General features: G+C 46.4%; 1 protein-coding gene across 4 annotated transcripts in view; it reads right to left on the minus strand.

The window, feature by feature from the left end:
* The window catches only part of LOC110490739 (diacylglycerol kinase iota-like), a 105,062-nt gene extending 91,897 nt beyond the window's left edge, over positions 1-13,165 (minus strand). For all 4 annotated transcript variants that reach the window (XM_036944559.1, XM_036944561.1, XM_036944558.1 and 1 more), the window contains exon 1: positions 12,646-13,165. In XM_036944559.1, coding sequence (XP_036800454.1) covers positions 12,646-12,878 — 233 coding nt within the window. In that variant the 5' untranslated portion in view covers positions 12,879-13,165. The remainder of the gene's footprint in view (positions 1-12,645) is intronic.
* Positions 13,166-18,827: the final 5,662 nt, after the last annotated feature.

Raw genomic sequence — 18,827 nt, forward strand, 5'->3', positions numbered from 1 at the left:
CAGAGGCTAGGCTTGCTGCTGAGGGAGTGGTGTCTCCTGGCTTCTGTCTCACTCTCATCTCCTCACTGGCTAATAGAATCAATGATTTACTAAATGAGGCTCTGCTACCCAGAGCAATCAGTCCACGCTGGAACAGAGCAGGGTAAACACACACACAACCTCCCAGGCCACAGCTGGAGAGCTGTTCTAGAATTACCGAGATCTCCAAACAACTGTTCTGTGTATTGTGTGCTGTGTGTGTGCGTGTGTGTGTGTGTGTGCACAGAGAAATTCACAGAGTAAATCTCACATGCATCAAGACTATTGCAATTAACTCCCACACCTGTCTGGATGCTAGAACCACAGAATTGTATTCTGTGTGTGTGTGTGTGTGTGTGTGTGTGTGTGTGTGTGTGACTGGTAGGATTACAGAACACTGCTAGTCCCTCAGCACTCAGAGATGAGCTAATGCCTTGCTTGATCACACACACACACACACACACACACACACACAAACTCTGCTCACACATAAACCCTGACACATTGGCAGATCATGCATTAGGATGAGGATGTGAGAGGTGTGCATCACCTCCTCTCTCTCTCTCCTCTCCCTCTCTTTCTCTCTCTGCCTCCCTCTCTCCATTCTCTCTCCTCTCCCTCTCTTTCTCTCTCTGCCTCCCTCTCTCCATTCTCTCTGCCTCTCACTCTCCATTCTCTCTCTGCCTCCCTCTTTTTCTATCTCTTCCTCCCTCTCTTTCTCTCTCTCTGCCACCCTCCATTCTCTATCCTCTCCCTCTCTTTCTCTATCTGCCTCCCTCTCTTTCTCTCTCTGCCTCCCTCTCTCCATTCTCTCTCCTCTCCCTCTATTTCTCTCTCTGCCTCCCTCTCTTTTCTCTCTGCCTCCTTCTCTCATTCTCTCTCCATTCTCTCTCTGCCTCCCTCTCTCCATTCTCTCTCCTCTCCCTCTCTTTCTCTCTCTGCCTCCCTCTCTTTCTCTCTCTGCATCCCTCTCTCCATTCTCTCTCTACCTCCCTCTCCCCATTCTCTCACGTCTCCCTCTCTCCATTCTCTCTCCTGTCCCTCTATTTCTCTCTCTGCCTCCCTTTCTCCATTCTCTCTCTTCTCCCTCTCTTTCTCTCTCTGCCTCCCTCTCTTCTCTCTCTGCCTCCCTCTCTCCATTCTCTCTCTGCCGCCCTCTCTCCATTCTCAGTCCTCTCCCTCTCTGCCTCCCTCTCTCCATTCTCAGTCCTCTCCCTCTCTCCTTTCTCTCTCTGCCTCCCTCTCTCCATTCTCTCTCTACCTCCCTCTCTCCATTCTCTCATTTCTCCCTCTCTCCATTCTCTCTCCTCTCCCTCTATTTCTCTCTCTGCCTCCCTCTCTCCATTCTCTCTCCTCTCCCTCTCTTTCTATCTCTGCCTCCCTCTCTCCATTCTCTCTCCTACCCCTCTCTTTCTCTCGCTGCCTCCCTCTCTCGATTCTCCTCTCCCTCTCCATTCTCACTCCTCTCACTCTCTCCATTCTCTCTCCTCTCCCTCTCCATTCTCTATCCTCTCCCTCTCTCCATTCTCTCTCCTCTCCCTCTCTTTCTCTCTCTGCCTCTCTCTCTTTCACTTTCTCTATTTTCCTGTCTCTCTCCATTCTCTCTCCTCTCCAACTCTTTCTCTATCTGCCTCCCTCTCTCCATTCTCTCTCCTCTCCATCTATTTCTCTGTCTGCCTCCCTCTCTCCATTCTCTCTCCTCTCCCTCTCTTACTCTCTCTGCCTCCCTCTCTCCATTCTCTCTCCTCTCCCTCTCCATTCTCTCTCCTCTCCCTCTCCATCCTCTCTCCTCTCCCTCTCTCCATTCTCTCTCATCTCTCCTCTCCCTCTCTCCATTCTCTCTCCTCTCCCTCTCTTTCTCTCTGCCTCTCCCTCTCTCCATTCTCTCTCCTCACCCTTTCTCCATTCACTCTCTGCCGCTCTTACTCCATTCTCTCTCCTCTCCCTCTTTTTCTCTCTCTGTCTCCCTCTCTTTCTCTCTCTCTGCCTCCCTCTCTCCATTCTCTCGCCTCTCCCTCTCTCCATTCTCTCTCCTCTCCCTCTATTTCTCTCTCTGCCTCCCTCCCTCCAATCTCTCTCCTCTCCCTCTTTTTCTCTCTCTGCTTCACTCTCTCGATTCTCCTCTCCCTCCATTCTCTCTCCTCTCTCTCTCCACTCTCTCTCCTCTCCCTCTCCATTCTCTCTCCTCTCCATCTCTTTCTCTCTCTGCCTCCCTCTCTCCATTCTCTCTCCTCTCCCTCTCTTTCTCTCTCTGCCACCCTCTCTCCATTCTCTCTCCTCTCCCTATCTTTCTCTCGCCTCTCCCTCTCCATCCTCTCTCCTCTCCCTCTCTCCATTCTCTCTCCTCTCCCTCTCTCCATTCTCTCTCCTCTCCCTCTCTTTCTCCTTCCATTCTCTCTCCCCTCCCTCTCTTTCTCTCTCCTCTCCCTCTCTCCATTCTCTCTCCTCCCCCTCTCTTTCTCTCTCTGCCTCCCTTTCTCCATTCTCTCTCCTCTACCTCCATCATCTCTCCTCTCCCTCTCTCCATTCTCTCTCCTCTCTCCATTCTCACTCCTCTCCCTCTCATTCTCTCTCCTCTTCCTCTCTTTCTCTCTCCTCTCCCTCTCTTTCTCTCTGCCTCTCCCTCTCTTCATTCTCTCTCCTCACCCTTTCTCCATTCACTCTCTGCCGCTCTTACTCCATTCTCTCTCCTCTCCCTCTCTTTCTCTTTCCATTCTCTCTCCTCTCCCTCTCTTTCTCTCTCCTCTCCCTCTCTCCATTCTCTCCTCTACCTCCATCATCTCTCCTCTCCCTCTCTCCATTCTCTCTCCTCTCTCCATTCTCACTCCTCTCCCTCTCATTCTCTCTGCTCTTCCTCTCTTTCTCTCTCCTCTCCCTCTCCATTCTCTCTCCACTCCCTCTCTCCATTCTCTCTCTGCCTCCCTCTCTCCATTCTCTCTCCTCTCCCTCTCTTTCTCCCTCTGCCTCCCTCTCTCCATTCTCTCTCCTCTCCTTCTCTTTCTCTCTCTGCCTCCCTCTCTCCTCTCCCTCTCTTTGCCTCCCTCTCTCCATTCTCTCTCCTCTCCCTCTCTTTCTCTCTCCTCTCCCTCTCTCCATTCTCTCTCCTCTTCCTCTCTTTCTCTCTCCTCTCCCTCTCTCCAATCTCTCTCCTCTCAGTCTCTTTCTCTGTCTGCCTGTCTCTCTCCATTCTCTCCTCTCCCTCTCTCTCTCTGCCTTCCTCTCTCCATTCTCTCTCCTCTCCCTCTCTTTCTCTCTCTGCCTTCCTCTCTCAATTCTCTCTCCTCTCCCTCTCTTTCTCTCTCTGCCTCCCTCTCTCCAATTCTCACTCCTCTCCCTCTCTCCATGCTCTCTCCTCTCCCTCTCTTCTCTCTCCTCTCCCTCTTCCTCTCTTTCTCTCTCCTCTCCCTCTCACCAATCTCTCTCCTCTCTCTCTCTTTCTCTGTCTTCCTGTCTCTCTCCATTCTCTCTCATCTCCCTCTCTTTCTCTCTCTGCCTCCCTCTCTCCATTCTCTCTCCTCTCCATCTCTTTCTCTCTCTGCATCCCTCTCTCCATTCTCTCTCCTCTCCATCTCTTTCTCTCTCTGCCACCCTCTCTCCTCTCCCTATCTTTCTCTCGCCTCTCCCTCTCCATCCTCTCTCCTCTCCCTCTCTCCATTCTCTCTCCATTCTCTCTCCTCTCCCTCTCTTTCTCCTTCCATTCTCTCTCCTCTCCCTCTCTTTCTCTCTCCTCTCCCTCTCTCCATTCTCTCTCCTCCCCCTCTCTTCCATTCCATTCCATTCTCTCTCCTCTACCTATCCATTTTCTCTCCTCTCCTTCTTTTTCTCTCCCTGCCTCCCTCTATATCTCTCTCTGTCTCCCCCTCTCCATTCTCTCTGCCTCCCTCTCTCCATTCTCTCTCTGCCTCCCTCTCTTTCTCTCTCTGACCTCCTCTCTGACTCCCTCTCCCCATTTTCTCTCTGCCTCCCTCTCTCCATTCTCTCTCCGCTCCCTCTCTTTCACTTTCTGCCTCCCTCTCTTTCTCTCTCTGCCTCCCTCTCCATTCTCTCTCCTCGCCCTTTTTCTCTCTCTGCCTCCCTCTCTCCATTCTCTCTCCTCTCCATCTCTTTCTCTCTCTGCCTCCCTCTCTCCATTCTCTCTCTGCCTACCTCTCTCAATTCTCTCTCCTCTCCCTCTCTCCATTCTCTCTCCCCTCCCTCTCTCTCCATTCTCTCCTCTCCCATTCTCCATTCTAACTCCTCTCATCTCCCTCTCTTTCTCGTTCTGCCTCCCTCTCTTTCTCTCTCTGCCTCCCTCTCTCCTCTCCCTCTTTCTCTCTCTGCCTCCCTCTTTCCATTCTCTCTCCTCTCCCTTTCTTTCTCTCTTTGCCTCCCTCTCTTTCTCTCTCTGCCTCCCTCTCTCCATTCTCTCTCTGCCTCCCTCTCTTTCTCTCTGCCTCCCTCTCTTTCTCTCTCTGCCTCCCTCTCTTCCTCTCTCTGCCTCGTCTCTCCATTCACTCTCCTCTCCCTCTATTTCTGTCTCTGCCTCCCTCTCTCCATTCTCTTTCCTCTCCCTCTCTCCATTCCCTCTCCTCTCCCTCTCTTTCTCTCTTTGCCTCTCTCTCTTTCTCTCTCTGCCTGCCTCTCTCCATTGTCTCTCTGCCTCCCTTTCTCCATTCTCTCTCCTCTCCCTCTCTCCTCTCCCTCTCTTTCTCTCTCTGCCTCCTATCTCTCCATTCTCTCTCCTCTCCCTCTCTCCTCTCCCTCTCTTTCTCTCTCTGCCCCCCTCTCTTTCTCTCCCTGCCTTCCTCTCTCCATTCTCTCTTTGCCTCCCTCTCTCGATTCTCTCTCCTCTCCCTCTCTCGATTCTCTCTCCTCTCCCTCTATTCCTCTCTCAGCCAGACGTGTGTCACAGTGATGGAGTCACTCTCAGCTCAGTTGGGCTGACTGTGGCACCGCCAGATGGACTGGACAGGCCCGAGAGAGGGGGGGGGGGGGGGGTGTATTTGTCTGGGCAGAGAGCTCTGACTGAAAAAACAGCAGGTTTAACAGGCACACACCACACCTGTTCCTGTTCAGCCATCCACTCTGGGTCCAAGTGAATCCTGCTGAAGCTTGGGGCTGTAGTAGGGCCCCTCAGCCTGGTCTGCCTGGTGCTGGGTGATGTGATGTTGGGGGGGGGGGGGGGGGGGGGCAGGAGCCAGGCAGCAGGAAAAGCCTCTTACAGCCAGTCAGACACCAAATAAGGAGAGACTGACTCCACGCAGCCTGAACATCCAATCCCCTTAATGCCTCATCACGCTGCATTATGGGAGAAAAACACCAGCCGCCAGCCCCAACCTCAGCGCTGCTCTGCTCTGGAAAATGCCAGGAGACAGAGAGACCTTTTAAAGGAATAATCTGTCCTCTACTCCTAAAACAGACATCACCCCATTCCTCTCCTCACCACACAGATTAAGACTGACGGTTACCTACGCACTCCAATCAAATAAAACACTGGCATGCACACACACACACACACACCTATCACATACACACACACATACACACACACACACCTCTCACACACACCTCACACATATCTTAGTGTCAGACAACCAGGACCGGGTATTACAACCCACATGGAGGAGGATGTGTCACACTAATATTGTCCTAGTGTGTGTGTGTGTGTGTGTGTGTGTGTGTGTGTGTGTGTGTGTGTGCTGCATGTGCGCGTGTGTGCGCTCGCGCGTGTGTGCGTACTGCGTGTGTGTACGCATGCGTGCGATTCACAGATTCATGATTAAAACCCCTACACACACACATTCACCGGCTGTCAAAACTCCAGAAACTCAGCAGCTGTCCACCTCCTCGCACCAAACCAAAGCACAGAGAATGATCAACTCCTCCTCTCCCTTTGTAATCTGGGCCCTGATCTTTGAGCCCCTGTTTGTCTGTCTTGTCCGTCTGGTTGCTCCCTATGCCTTCTGCCTGCTTGAGAAATACACGAGAAGTCACTGAATGAAGGGACAGAAGGACAGAAGGACAGAAAGAGAGAGAGAGAGAGAGAGAGAGAGAGAGAGAGAGAGAGAGAGAGAGAGAGAGAGAAAGAGACAGACAGAGACGGAGATGGAGAGAGAGAGAGAGAGACAGACAGACAGAGACGGAGAGAGAGAGAGAGAGAGAGAGAGAGAGAGAGAGAGAGAGAGAGAGAAAGAGACAGACAGAGACGGAGATGGAGAGAGAGAGAGAGAGAGAGAGAGACAAACAGAGACGGAGAGAGAGAGAGAGATAGAGAGAGAGAGAGAGAGAGAGAGAGAGACAGACAGACAGACAGACAGACAGACAGACAGACAGACAGACAGAGACAGAGACAGAGGAGACAAGGGGGATCATTGAAACAGGCCAGATAGAAGCAGACAGTTGTAAGCCCTCTCTCTGCTGCAGAGACAGCCGTTCAGTGTGTTATCATTATGTATTCATCTGTATATAACGATGGCGTCAGCAGCACGCTGTCTCTGTGGCACATGAATAAGTTAGAGAGGAAACGGAGGGGATGTACTTCCTCCCTGTTGTACAGCCCAGAGAGAGAGATGAGAGAGAGAGAGAGAGTCAAGAGTAACCTTGGGAAAATCCTCTGCATTATTATTAACAGCAGACTCGTACATTTCCTCAATGAAAACAATGTACTGAGCAAATGTCAAATTGGCTTTTTACCAAATTACCGTACAACAGACCATGTATTCACCCTGCACACCCTAATTGACAACCAAACAAACCAAAACAAAGGCAAAGTCTTCTCATGCTTTGTTGATTTCAAAAAAGCCTTCGACTCAATCTGGCATGAGGGTCTGCTATACAAACTGATGGAAAGTGGTGTTGGGGGTAAAACATACGACATTATAAAATCCATGTACACAAACAACAAGTGTGCGGTTAAAATTGGCAAAAAACACACACATTTCTTCACACAGGGTCATGGGGGATGCAGCTTAAGCCCCACCCTCTTCAACATATATATCAACGAATTGGCGCGGGCACTAGAAAAGTCTGCAGCACCCGGCCTCCCCCTGCTAGAATCCGAAGTCAAATGTCTGCTGTTTGCTGATGATCTGGTGCTTCTGTCACCAACCAAGGAGGGCCTACAGCAGCACCTAGATCTTATGCACAGATTCTGTCAGACCTGGGCCCTGACAGTAAATCTCAGTAAGACCAAAATAATGGTATTCCAAAAAAGGTCCAGTCACCAGGACCACAAATACAAATTCCATCTAGACACTGTTGCCCTAGAGCACACAAAAAACTATACATACCTTGGCCTAAACATCAGCGCCACAGGTAACTTCCACAAAGCTGTGAACGATCTGAGAGACAAGACAAGAAGGGCATTCTATGCCATCAAAATAAACATACATTTCAACATACCAATTAGGATTTGGCTAAAAATACTTGAATCAGTCATAGAGCCCATTGCCCTTTATGGTTGTGAGGTCTGGGGTCCGCTCACCAACCAAGAGTTTACAAAATGGGACAAACACCAAATTGAGACTCTGCACGCAGAATTCTGCAAAAATATCCTCCGTGTACAACGTAGAACACCAAATAATGCATGCAGAGCAGAATTAGGCCGATACCCACTAATTATCAAAATCCAGAAAAGAGCCATTAAATTCTACAACCACCTAAAAGGAAGCGATTCACAAACCTTCCATAACAAAGCCATCACCTACAGAGAGATGAACCTGGAGAAGAGTCCCCTAAGCAAGCTGGTCCTGGGGCTCTGTTCACAAACACAAACACACCCTACAGAGCCCCAGGACAACAGCACAATTAGACCCAACCAAATCATGAGAAAACAAAAATATAATTACTTAACACATTGGAAAGAATTAACAAAAAAACAGAGCAAACTAGAATGCTATTTGGCCCTACACAGAGAGTACACAGCGGCAGAATACCTGACCACTGTGACTGACCCAAAATTAAGGGAAGCTTTGACTATGTACAGACTCAGTGAGCATAGCCTTGCTATTGAGAAAGGCCGCCGTAGGCAGACATGGCTCTCAAGAGAAGACAGGCTATGTGCTCACTGCCCACAAAATGAGGTGGAAACTGAGCTGCACTTCCTAACCTCCTGCCCAATGTATGACCATATTAGAGAGACATATTTCCCTCAGATTACACAGATCCACAAAGAATTCGAAAACAAATCCAATTTTTATAAACTCCCATATCTACTGGGTGAAATTCCACAGTGTGCCATCACAGCAGCAAGATTTGTGACCTGTTGCCACGAGAAAAGGGCAACCAGTGAAGAACAAACACCATTGTAAATACAACCCATATTTATGTTTATTTATTTTATCTTGTGTCCTTTAACCATTTGTACATTGTTAAAACACTGTATATATATATATATAATATGACATTTGTAATGTCTTTACTATTTTGAAACTTCTGTATGTGTAATGTTTACTGTTAATATTTGTTTATTTCACTTTATATATTCACTTTGTATGTTGTCTACCGTGATTGCTTTGGCAATGTTAACACATGTTTCCCATGCCAATAAAGCCCTTGAATTGAATTGAATTGAATTGAGAGAGAGAGAGAGAGAGAGAGAGAGAGAGGTTTTATAGCTCAGAGTCAGCCTTGAATATTGACAACATTTTGTCTTGTATTTCCCATAGACAACCACTACCAGGCCCAGTGCAAAGTTAAAGCTAGAATCCTTAGTTGCTATATCCATTTTTGTACTTCTATGAGATTTACCAATCATTATTGAAGACTATAACCTATAAAGGCCTCACGAGCTTAGTCCAACTGTCGTACTCCATTAGGACCCAAAATATAAGCTTGTCAACAACGCAAATGTAAACAAACACTGTTATAGGCTCAAAACATGGTTAAAACTACACATTTGATGTCATGGATGTCAGTCCATAGCCATGGATAAATTTCTCCAGCCCCACAGTTATCTAGCGACACAGGAGGACGCTTTGTTATCGTTTCAGTTAAGGATGAGGTTTTGGATGAGGTTTTGGCAGCTCAGTTGATATACAGCATGAAGCGGTAGAGGTACAGTAGGCCCAGATCTGCCTGTAGGCTACGTCCTCTCTCTCCTCCGTTCTCTCTCTCCACCTTTTGAAACAAAGGTTAAAAGGTCAACGAGAAGAGGTGACGTGGAGCCCGAACGTGGACGAAAATGCACTTGTAATGAAATGAGAAGCTCCTTGACGTTTACAGGGGCGGATCCCATAATAAATGTGTAAAGTGATCAAAATAAATGAAGTAAGTTGTGCAAGACATTTTACAAGATAAAAGGATAAGCAGCATGTTGTTTCTAAATGTGCTCCGTGCTTTTCTCCTCCGACAACGCTACATCTGATTCTAAGGGGTTGTGGCAGATATCGAAACTCTTCCGCGGTAGGATGCACTTGTGCTTCCTCGCCAAAAGGAGGCTGTCGAGGAGGAGAGGGCCGTCTTCCGTTCGCCTACTAACGAATTGACACACTCCTCGACCACTCGACCCCAGTTTCCCAGCGGTCACGGAGGAGAAAGGACGAAGGAGAGGAAACGGGGGATGGTCTTTTGTCCAAACAAGAAAAGGTCTATGAACCTCTTTCCATCGGAGTTTGTCAGGAACAGAAATCCTTGAATATGCATGTTGAACTGTTCACCGGTTTCGGTCGGGAGGATGAGAAAATGTATCATCTTGAACAACTCTACAATTAGGACTCTGATTGGCTGTTCAAAAAAGCCCAAGTCTCTTTCTGAGGCCAAGTTCCAGGCTGAGCGCTCTACTCTCACACTGTGATAACTGATTACTGTAAACCCATAAAGGCCTGCTGTGGAGTTTTACGCCAATATTTGAGTCTGGGTAATGGATGTTGTGGCCTTTTCATGGCAAACAGACCTTGCCCAATTCTGGGCCGGATTTGGACCGGAACCAATTTTGCTGTCAGCGTCTGTCTGTTCTGGTCAGTTCAATGCTTCCTTCAGTTACTGCAGGCAGGAACTGCGATCAGGGAACCAAATCCAGAAAGCGTCTCAGAGTAGGAGTGCTGATCTCGGATCTGTCCATATAATCTTATTCATTGTGACCTAAAAGGCAGAACTGATCCTAGAACAGCACTCCTACTCGGAGACGCTTTGTGGACGAGGGCCCAGATATCAGAGTTGATGTTATTGCATCTTGTTCCGTTTCTCTCTGTGTGGTTGTTAATCTTCTCTCTGTTGTTGGGTGTCCTGGTTGAGGATCATCACCATCTCTAATTGGGAGATGAAATGAAAACGATTTTATCCCACATGAGAGAGAAAGGCTTTGAACGTCTCCCTCTGGGAGATAGGCTACTCCACATACAACACAGACAAGAACACATGCGAACGCATGCAAACACACACTTGGGTACACACACACACACACATGCGCAAGCACGCTTGCTAATACGCATTCACTCACAGACACACACACAGTGGACTAATTTTCAGAGTTTCTAGGGCGGATACATAAGTTAAATTGAGTCAGATTCAGTGAGAGTCAGTTGAAGAGTGTTGTGAGTGAAACAGTAATTTCACAGTATTTCACATAAAGGTGCATGACACAATCCTCTATTCACTCTCACACACACACACACACACACACACACACACACACACAGTGGTGTAAAGTACTTAGGTAAAAATATTTGAATGTACTACATAAGCAGTTGTTTTGGGTATCTGTACTTTACTTGACTATTTATATTTTTGACTAAATGTACTTGAAATTCACTACATTCCTAAATAAAATCATGTACTTTTTACTCCATATATTTTCACCGGACACCTAAAAGTACTCGCTACATTTTGAATGCTTAGCAGGTGATGAAAATAGTCCAATTCACACACTTACCAAAAGAACATCCCTGGTCATCCCTACTGCCGCCGATCTGGCAGACTCATTAAAGACACTTGTTGGAGTGCGGCCCTGACTATCCGTAAATAAATTAAAAATAAGAAAATGATGCCATCTGGTTTGCGTAATATAAGGACTTTTTTATTACGTATAAATGTAGTTTTGATACTTAAGTATATTTAAAACCAAAAACTTTTACTCAAGTAGTATTTTACTGGGTGACTTTCACTTTTACTCGAGTCATTTTATATTAAAGTATCTTTACTGTGCCTCAAGTATGACAATTCGTTTTTTTTCGACCACTGCACACACACACATACTGCACACACACACATACTGCACACACACACATACTGTACACACACACATACTGTACACACACACATACGCTGGCTGTCTGAGGGCGAAATTTATGCGTAGCAGACAGAGACGTCTCAAAATAGATGAAAGGACCGAGTGCTTTCTGGGAACACAGTCCTGTGTGATCACTCACCCAGTAGGAGTCAGCTCAATGTGGGGATACAACACACTAAGTACACTCTCTCTATTCTCACTTTTCTCTATCTATCTATCTATCTATCTGTCTGTCTGTCTGTCTGTCTGTCTGTCTGTCTGTCTGTCTGTCTGTCTGTCTGTCTGTCTGTCTGTCTGAAGGAGATACCTATTACAGGTCTGAAAGGAGTCATTGTTTACACACACACACACACACACACACACACACACTTAGAGCCTTTGATGTTCAACAGCATAATTTCTCAGGTTTCTTTGAATCACACACATAGACCATGGTGAGCTTGGACTTCAAACAGACACAGGAGCTGCATGTAATCATGATGCATTCATTCACTATGGCTATTACAAACCAGACAGACAGACAGACAGACAGACAGACAGACAGACAGACAGACAGACAGACAGACTAAAGATGTTAACATCTCTCCACTCAAGCCAAAAGGCAAACAAATCATTAGAAGGTATTGATTTGACCTCCAAAGCAAACCGTTTTCCAATACAACAGGCAGGCAGACAGACACACACACACACACACACACACACACACACACACACACACACACACACACACACACACACACACACACAGTCTCTCACTAAGTCAGAACGAAAGCTATAGCTTCATCTGGGTGTTGTTGGGCATTAGCCAATTCCACAACCCCAGAAGCTACCTGTCTCAGCAGGCGATCCGAGCTGGCATTCGGGAGAATAGCCTGCCCTACACACACGGCGTGAGAATACATACATCACGGCGAGAGAACACACACACACACGAACACACACACACGGTCTGCAAATCAATAGAGCTAACCCCCTCTCCCCTCCCACACACGACAACACACAGAAAATACAACAATGCGCACACACACGATGGACACTAGGTCAGAAAGCCGGTGTTCTAAAGCCTATGCTGGTTCAGTCAGAGAGCCTACTCTGATAGTTAACACAATTTAATAATGTAAATGTCTACCATAATAGTAATAATACAGTATTTCAGAGGACCTTATGTCGGAAATATGTGTGCTGTCAAAATATATACATCTCTCTCTCTATATATATAGACATAGATGTGTGTGTGTCTGTTCATTGTGTTTTTGTCAATGTTTGTCAATAACAAACAACAGCCCAAGTGAATGTAAATGGGAAGAGAATGATCTACAGTCCTATAATTCCATCTTCCTCTCTGCTGTCTAAATCCTCGTTTTTATCCAAATGACGTCTAGCCCTTATTCCTGAAGGCTAGCCTTCTACCGTTGACTCACCTATACGAAATCTGTTTCCTAAAAGCCAGACCCTTTAATTTCTCCTCCAGCGTCTCCACCTCCATTTCGACGAGGCTACTGAACGTATCGCTGCCCCCCATGGCCTCCTCTTCGCCGCAGCCGGACTCGCTGTCATCCCCGGCCGCTTCCAGTGCGGTCAGTCGGCCGCTGAAGGTCCCGGGGTTGTGCTCCGCCTGGGACGGGCAGGGCTTGGCCAGGGGGTCCATGCTCATGCTGCGGACGGCACTGGACCCCCTCTCCCCGTCTACTCCGGGAGACAGAGACGGTATACGGTGGGTATCGCTGGATGACAGTGTCCGTCCTTTTTATGGTCGCGGTTGTTGAAGGGATCCAAAGCAGCGGGGACCGGTGTTCACCGCACGGTCAAGCACGCGCTGGTGATCGCGAACAACTAGTGCGAGCTGAAGGTCTGGAAATGGCAGCACGAGCTGCGGCGGCATCAACAAGCGTCAGCTCAACAGAAGCTCACGAGCTGCAGCAGGCAGCATCCATCTCCGGGCCCGACAAGGGCATTGTGGGATACTCCTGCTCCTCCTCACCATGCCTCAGCATCATCACTATGGTAAAAGTAGGGCAGAGCAGGGGTGGACTGGGACAACAATTCGGCCCTGGCATTGCATCCAAACCAGCCCACAGCACCGTGCGCACAGCCAACTAATTTCTCCCTGCTGTCACTGGTGACACTAACTTTGTTGGTGGCACCAGCCCATAATGTGGTCAGTCTAAGTCAATCGTATACCTTCATTAAGAAGTGCAATACATAGGCTACTGAGGTATTTAAAAAAAAAAGTTATTTCATCTAAGCAGTGGAAGCAGGAATGCATGATTCAATATATTTTGATGTGCAACCTAATCCAGGGATTGTCATGAATTGAGTTGACAATTAGAAACAGTTGCTATATAAAATTAAGATGACCAGTGTAGCTGTGTAAATATATATATATTTTTTAAACAATGGCATGGAGGGAACTACATATACTAGACTATACATTTCGCGATAGTCCTTTGAAACACTTGTGTTATTTATAACACAGAAATCAACTACCCATCCACAGTTTCCTTATTAATCTTTGCCTATCTAGCAATTTTACAATCACTCAAGTTTGGTAGCCGATGCTGTTGGATGCACTTTCTAGCCATGGGCGTAGTTGTTCATGCAGTGGTTACAATGTATCACTGATCAAACGTTCTCATTAAAGGTCTGCGTCGTAACCGTAGGAGCAAATGAGTTTGGGACAGGGATAGACATCATTTTTACATGCAAATATGATTGGAGACAGCGTTTGATTATTGAAATATCTGCCTCAATTTAACTTCAGAGTTGCTTTTTTTCTTTCTGAGGGCTAATCGGGGACAATTTCAGAGACCGCTCTAGCTGGGGACAGGCCACAAGAATGTGGGATTGTCCCCGGAAATCAGGAACGACTGGTCACCCTAGTCAATACAGGAGCCCAGAATTTCCTAAGTAAAATCAAATCAAATCAAACTTTATTTGTCACATGCGCCGAATACAACAAGTGTAGACCTTACCGTGAAATGCTTACTTACAAGCCCTTAACCAACAGTGCAGTTCAAGAAGTTAAGAAAATATTTACCAAACAAAGTAAAAAATTATAAAAGTAACACAATAAAATAACAATAACGAGGCTATATACAGGGGTTACCGGTACAGAGTCAGTGTGCGGAGGTATAGGTTAGTTGAGGTCATTTGTACATGTAGGTAGGGGTGAAGTGACTATGCATAGATAATAAACAGCGAGTAGCAGCAGTGTACCAAACAAATGGGGGTGTCAATGTAAATAGTCCGGTTTGATTGTTCAGCAGTCTTATGGCTTGGGGGTAGAGATGTACTGGGCTGTACGCATTACCCTCTGTAGCGCCTTATGGTCAGATGCCGAGGAGTTGCCATACCAGGCGGTGAAGAAACCGGTCAGGATGCTCTTGATGCAGCTGTAGAACCTTTTGAGGATCTGAGGACCCATGCAAAATCTTTTCAGTCTCCCGAGGGGGAATATGTTTTGTCATGCCCTCTTCACGACTGTCTTGATATGTTTGGAACATGTTAGTTTGTTGGGGATGTGGACACCAAGGAACTTGAAACTCTCAACCTGCTCAACTACAGCCCCTTCGATGCTCCTTTGTCTTGCTCACATTGAGGGAGAGGTTGTTGTCCTGGCACCACACCGTCAGGTCTCTGACCTCCTCCCTATAGACGTTCCGGCCTACCACTGTTGTGTCGTCAGAAAACGTAATAATGGTGTTGGAGTCGTGTTTGGCCATGCAGTCGTGGGTGAACAGGGAGTACAAGAGGGAACTAAGTACACACCCCTGAGGGGCCCCAGTGTTGAGGATCAGCGTGGCAGATGCGTTGTTACCTACCCTTACCACCTGGGGGGCGGCCCGTCAGGAAGTCCAGGATCCAGTTGCAGAGGGAGGTGTTTAGTCCCAGGGAACTAGGGTGTTGAACGTGAGCTGTAGTCAATGAACCACATTCTCACATAGGTGTTCCTTTTGTCCAGGTGAGAAAGGGAAGTGTGGAGTGTGATTGAGATTGCGTCATCTGTGGATCTGTTGGGGCGGTATGCAAATTGGAGTGGGTCTAGGGCAGGTATTCCCAAACGGGGTTTGTTCTCTGTTTCTTTTCACATTTTCAAACAGTACATTTATATTTTCTAACGGGGCTACATTTGGGTGACATATTTTTCTCGCCTGAGTAGCCTCGTTTCACTGCCAAAAATCAAATGAAACCATCTAGCGTTCCGTGAAATAACAACACAATGTCAAATACAGGAAGCCTAGTCAAACAATTAACATCCATTCACCTTAACCGTTACTCTCTCATAGGAAATCTTCACTCTTGCGCAGACATTTAGAAACGAAACATGATCGTTTGAAAAATAAGCCACGGGAGTTTTTTGAGCGAGATTAAAGACGACTTTCGAGTAGTAAGAGATGTATAAACAGAAACCATTAATAAGAAGGGGCTAGAAGTTTATTTTATGGTGAGCTACCGAGTAGTTAGGACAGGCAAGCCCCATACTATTGTGGAGGACTTAATTCTTCCTGCTGCCGTGGATATGGCTGGGACAATGCTGGGGGAAAAGGCCAAAAAAACGATACAGAGAAGGCCTTCATCAAACAACACAAATGTACTTTGATGGTCAAGATGTGTTGGTATCTGTACTGATGGCGCAACGCTCATGCAAGTAGTTGCTCCCGACTTCACTCAGGTACACTGCAGCATCCTCCGAGAGGCTCTTGCTGCCAAGGGAATGCCTGACAGCTTGAAAAATGTTTTGGACACTACAGTGAAAAAGGTTAACCTTGTTAAAGCAAGGCCCCTGAACTCTCGTGTATTTTCTGCATTATGCAATGATATGGGCTGTGACCATGTGACGCTTTTACAACAAACAGAAGTGCGCTGGTTATCAAGGGGCAAAGTATCGACTAAAACATTTTTGAATTGAGAGACGAGTTTAACGTTTTATTTACTGAACATAATTTTCACTTGCCTAACCACTTGCATGATGACGAGTTTCTCACACGACTGGCCTATCTGGGGGATGTTTTTCTCACCTGAATGATCTGAATCTAGGATAACAGGGACTCTCTGCAACTATATTCAATGTGTGAGATACAATTGAGGCTATGATTAAGAAGTTGGAGCTCTTCTCTGTCTTCATTAACAAGGACAACACACAGGTCTTTCCATCATTGTATCACTTTTTGTGTGCAAATTAACTCAAGCTTACGGACAATGTCAAATGTGATAAAGAGAAGCGCCTGAGTGAGCTGGGTGTGCAATTACGCAGGTACTTTCCCAAAACGGACGACACAAACAACTGGATTCGTTATCCCTTTCATGCCCTTCCTCCAGTCCACTTACCGATTTCTGAACATGAGAGCCTCATCAAAATTACAACAAGCGGTTCCGTGAAAATTAAATTAATTCAGAAGCCATTGCAAGATTTCTGGATAGGGCTGCGCTCAGTTTCTTGCCTTGGAAAATCACACTGTTAAGACACTGATGCCCTTTGCAACGACGTACCTACGTGAGAGTGGATTCTCGGCCCTCACTAGCAGGACAACTAAATACAGGCACAGACTGCGTGTGGATAATGATTTAAGACTGAGACTCTCTCCAATACAACCCAACATTGCAGAGTTATTTGCATCCTTTCAAGCACACCCTTCTCTTGGTCACTTCCCACGAGCCGGATTGTGACAAAACCTCACACTCATTCTTATGTTTATTAAATGTATCGTATAGTGTGTGTGTGTGTGTGTGTGTGTGTGTGTGTGTGTGTGTGGCAGACTTACAATGATGGCAAAAAACAACATGTGAGAGTGCGCTGACCCTGATGCTTAGAGGGGGTACGGCAGCTGGAGGTTGAATGTTTGAAGGGGTACGGGACTATAAAAAGCTTGGGAACCACTGGTCTAGGGTATCCGGGAGGATGCTGTTGATGTGAGCCAGCCTGTTGCTAGTTGGCCTTATAGAGTTGGTTTGAGTGCCCTCTTAGCGTTAGCATCGGTCTGTGGTGGTAAATAGACAAGTAATACACTGTAGACGAGAACTCTCCCGATAGATAGTGTGGTCTACAGCTTACCATAAGGTACTCTACCTTACGGTACATACATCTGTATGTGCACTAACTCATATCATAGGATAATTAATTTGGGGTTCAAAACCTGAGGAAGTGGAAACACAAAACACACCAATTAGATCGCTAACTCTAGTACACACAGCTGGTAGCCATGTATTCATCCAACAGTACATTTTATTTCCTACCCATGAGACCTACAGGCTTTGCCCTCGCAATATCAGCTGCGCACTTCGCCATGTCAAAATAGTTGCTATTGAGCAGACTATTGAGAGCTGATAAATAAAATTCTACCTACAGAAAGCTGAGACCCTCCTCTCTTCGTGAAGCTTCCAAAGCTGTGTTTTTCCCGCAATTGCATTATTAAATGTTACAATCAGAACGCATTTGTCTTTCGAGCTGATGGGGGGGGGGGGATAGGAGAGTGGCTCGCTCACCACAACAAAAGGCCCCAGCGAGGACACAGACACAATGGCAGGACAGACACTTTCAATACACTAATCATGAGGTTAATAGCTTTTACTGTTCGAGCAAATCATGGTTTTAGCCACCACAAATTTGTTTTGAGTGAGGTGACAATCCATGATCTTGGCCGTTGCCCACTGATCAGCCAAACCCGTATTATAGATTAGCATACCAGAGAAATTGTCTTTTTTTTTTTAATGGCACATGGGCCGCTAGCCATGTCACCTCACTCGTTGTTTTATTTTTATGTTGGTCAGAATTGACATATCAGTTGCATCATTATAACCCACTATGGGAATGAATAGAGAAATGACAAATTAGTTGAGGAATGGAAAGGATGCTTTTGCATTTATAGTGAATCCGTCTGTTTTGTCTTTCTGTGAAACGCAGTTATTATCCAACCTCGCTACCACGAGACGTCCATTCTAAGCCAATCACTCGGTCGGAACATTTTTGCCTTAACACAATTAGGTTAATGTGATTTGAGGTTTAAAAAAAAGGAGAATAATCAAGGCTGACAGTTCTTTCACAGGCAGGGAAACAGACACAACCTTTTACAAAATGCACACACAGAAATATGCATATACGCACGCACGATCACACACGCACACTAACACACCAGTTGTGTCCAATAGACCCGTTGTCCAGAGGCAGAGCTTTGATTTGGTTGAACATTGGAGTGTGGGTTAAAACAGCGATTCTCACCTGGAAAGTGTCTGATATTCTTTGTGTAGAAACCAGTAGAACTATTTGGTGGATTTGGTTGATTTCACAGTCTCAAACCAGTGAACTCAACATTCCTCATCAAGAATATGGGCATAATGAAAAATGAGGGACTGTTGTTCCCTTGTCATATAATTAGTACATGTACTATCAATATAGCATTGTAAAAAAAAAAAATCCAGATTGCCTTTTATCATAAATAAATAAATAAATTGCAGTGCAAATATTGGATCGCGGCTGAGACAATTTGGTTCTATTTGGTTCCCGGGGTAAAACCAGTGGAGAACCACTGGGTTAAAACATTTGAATAAGTTGATTTGAATGTCTGAGGGCCAAACCTTTGGAATGGGCTTAGTACGACTTCTGGCG

Source organism: Oncorhynchus mykiss, chromosome 15 (assembly GCF_013265735.2).
Source record: "Oncorhynchus mykiss isolate Arlee chromosome 15, USDA_OmykA_1.1, whole genome shotgun sequence".
In the NCBI taxonomy this organism is placed as follows: Eukaryota; Metazoa; Chordata; class Actinopteri; order Salmoniformes; family Salmonidae; genus Oncorhynchus; species Oncorhynchus mykiss.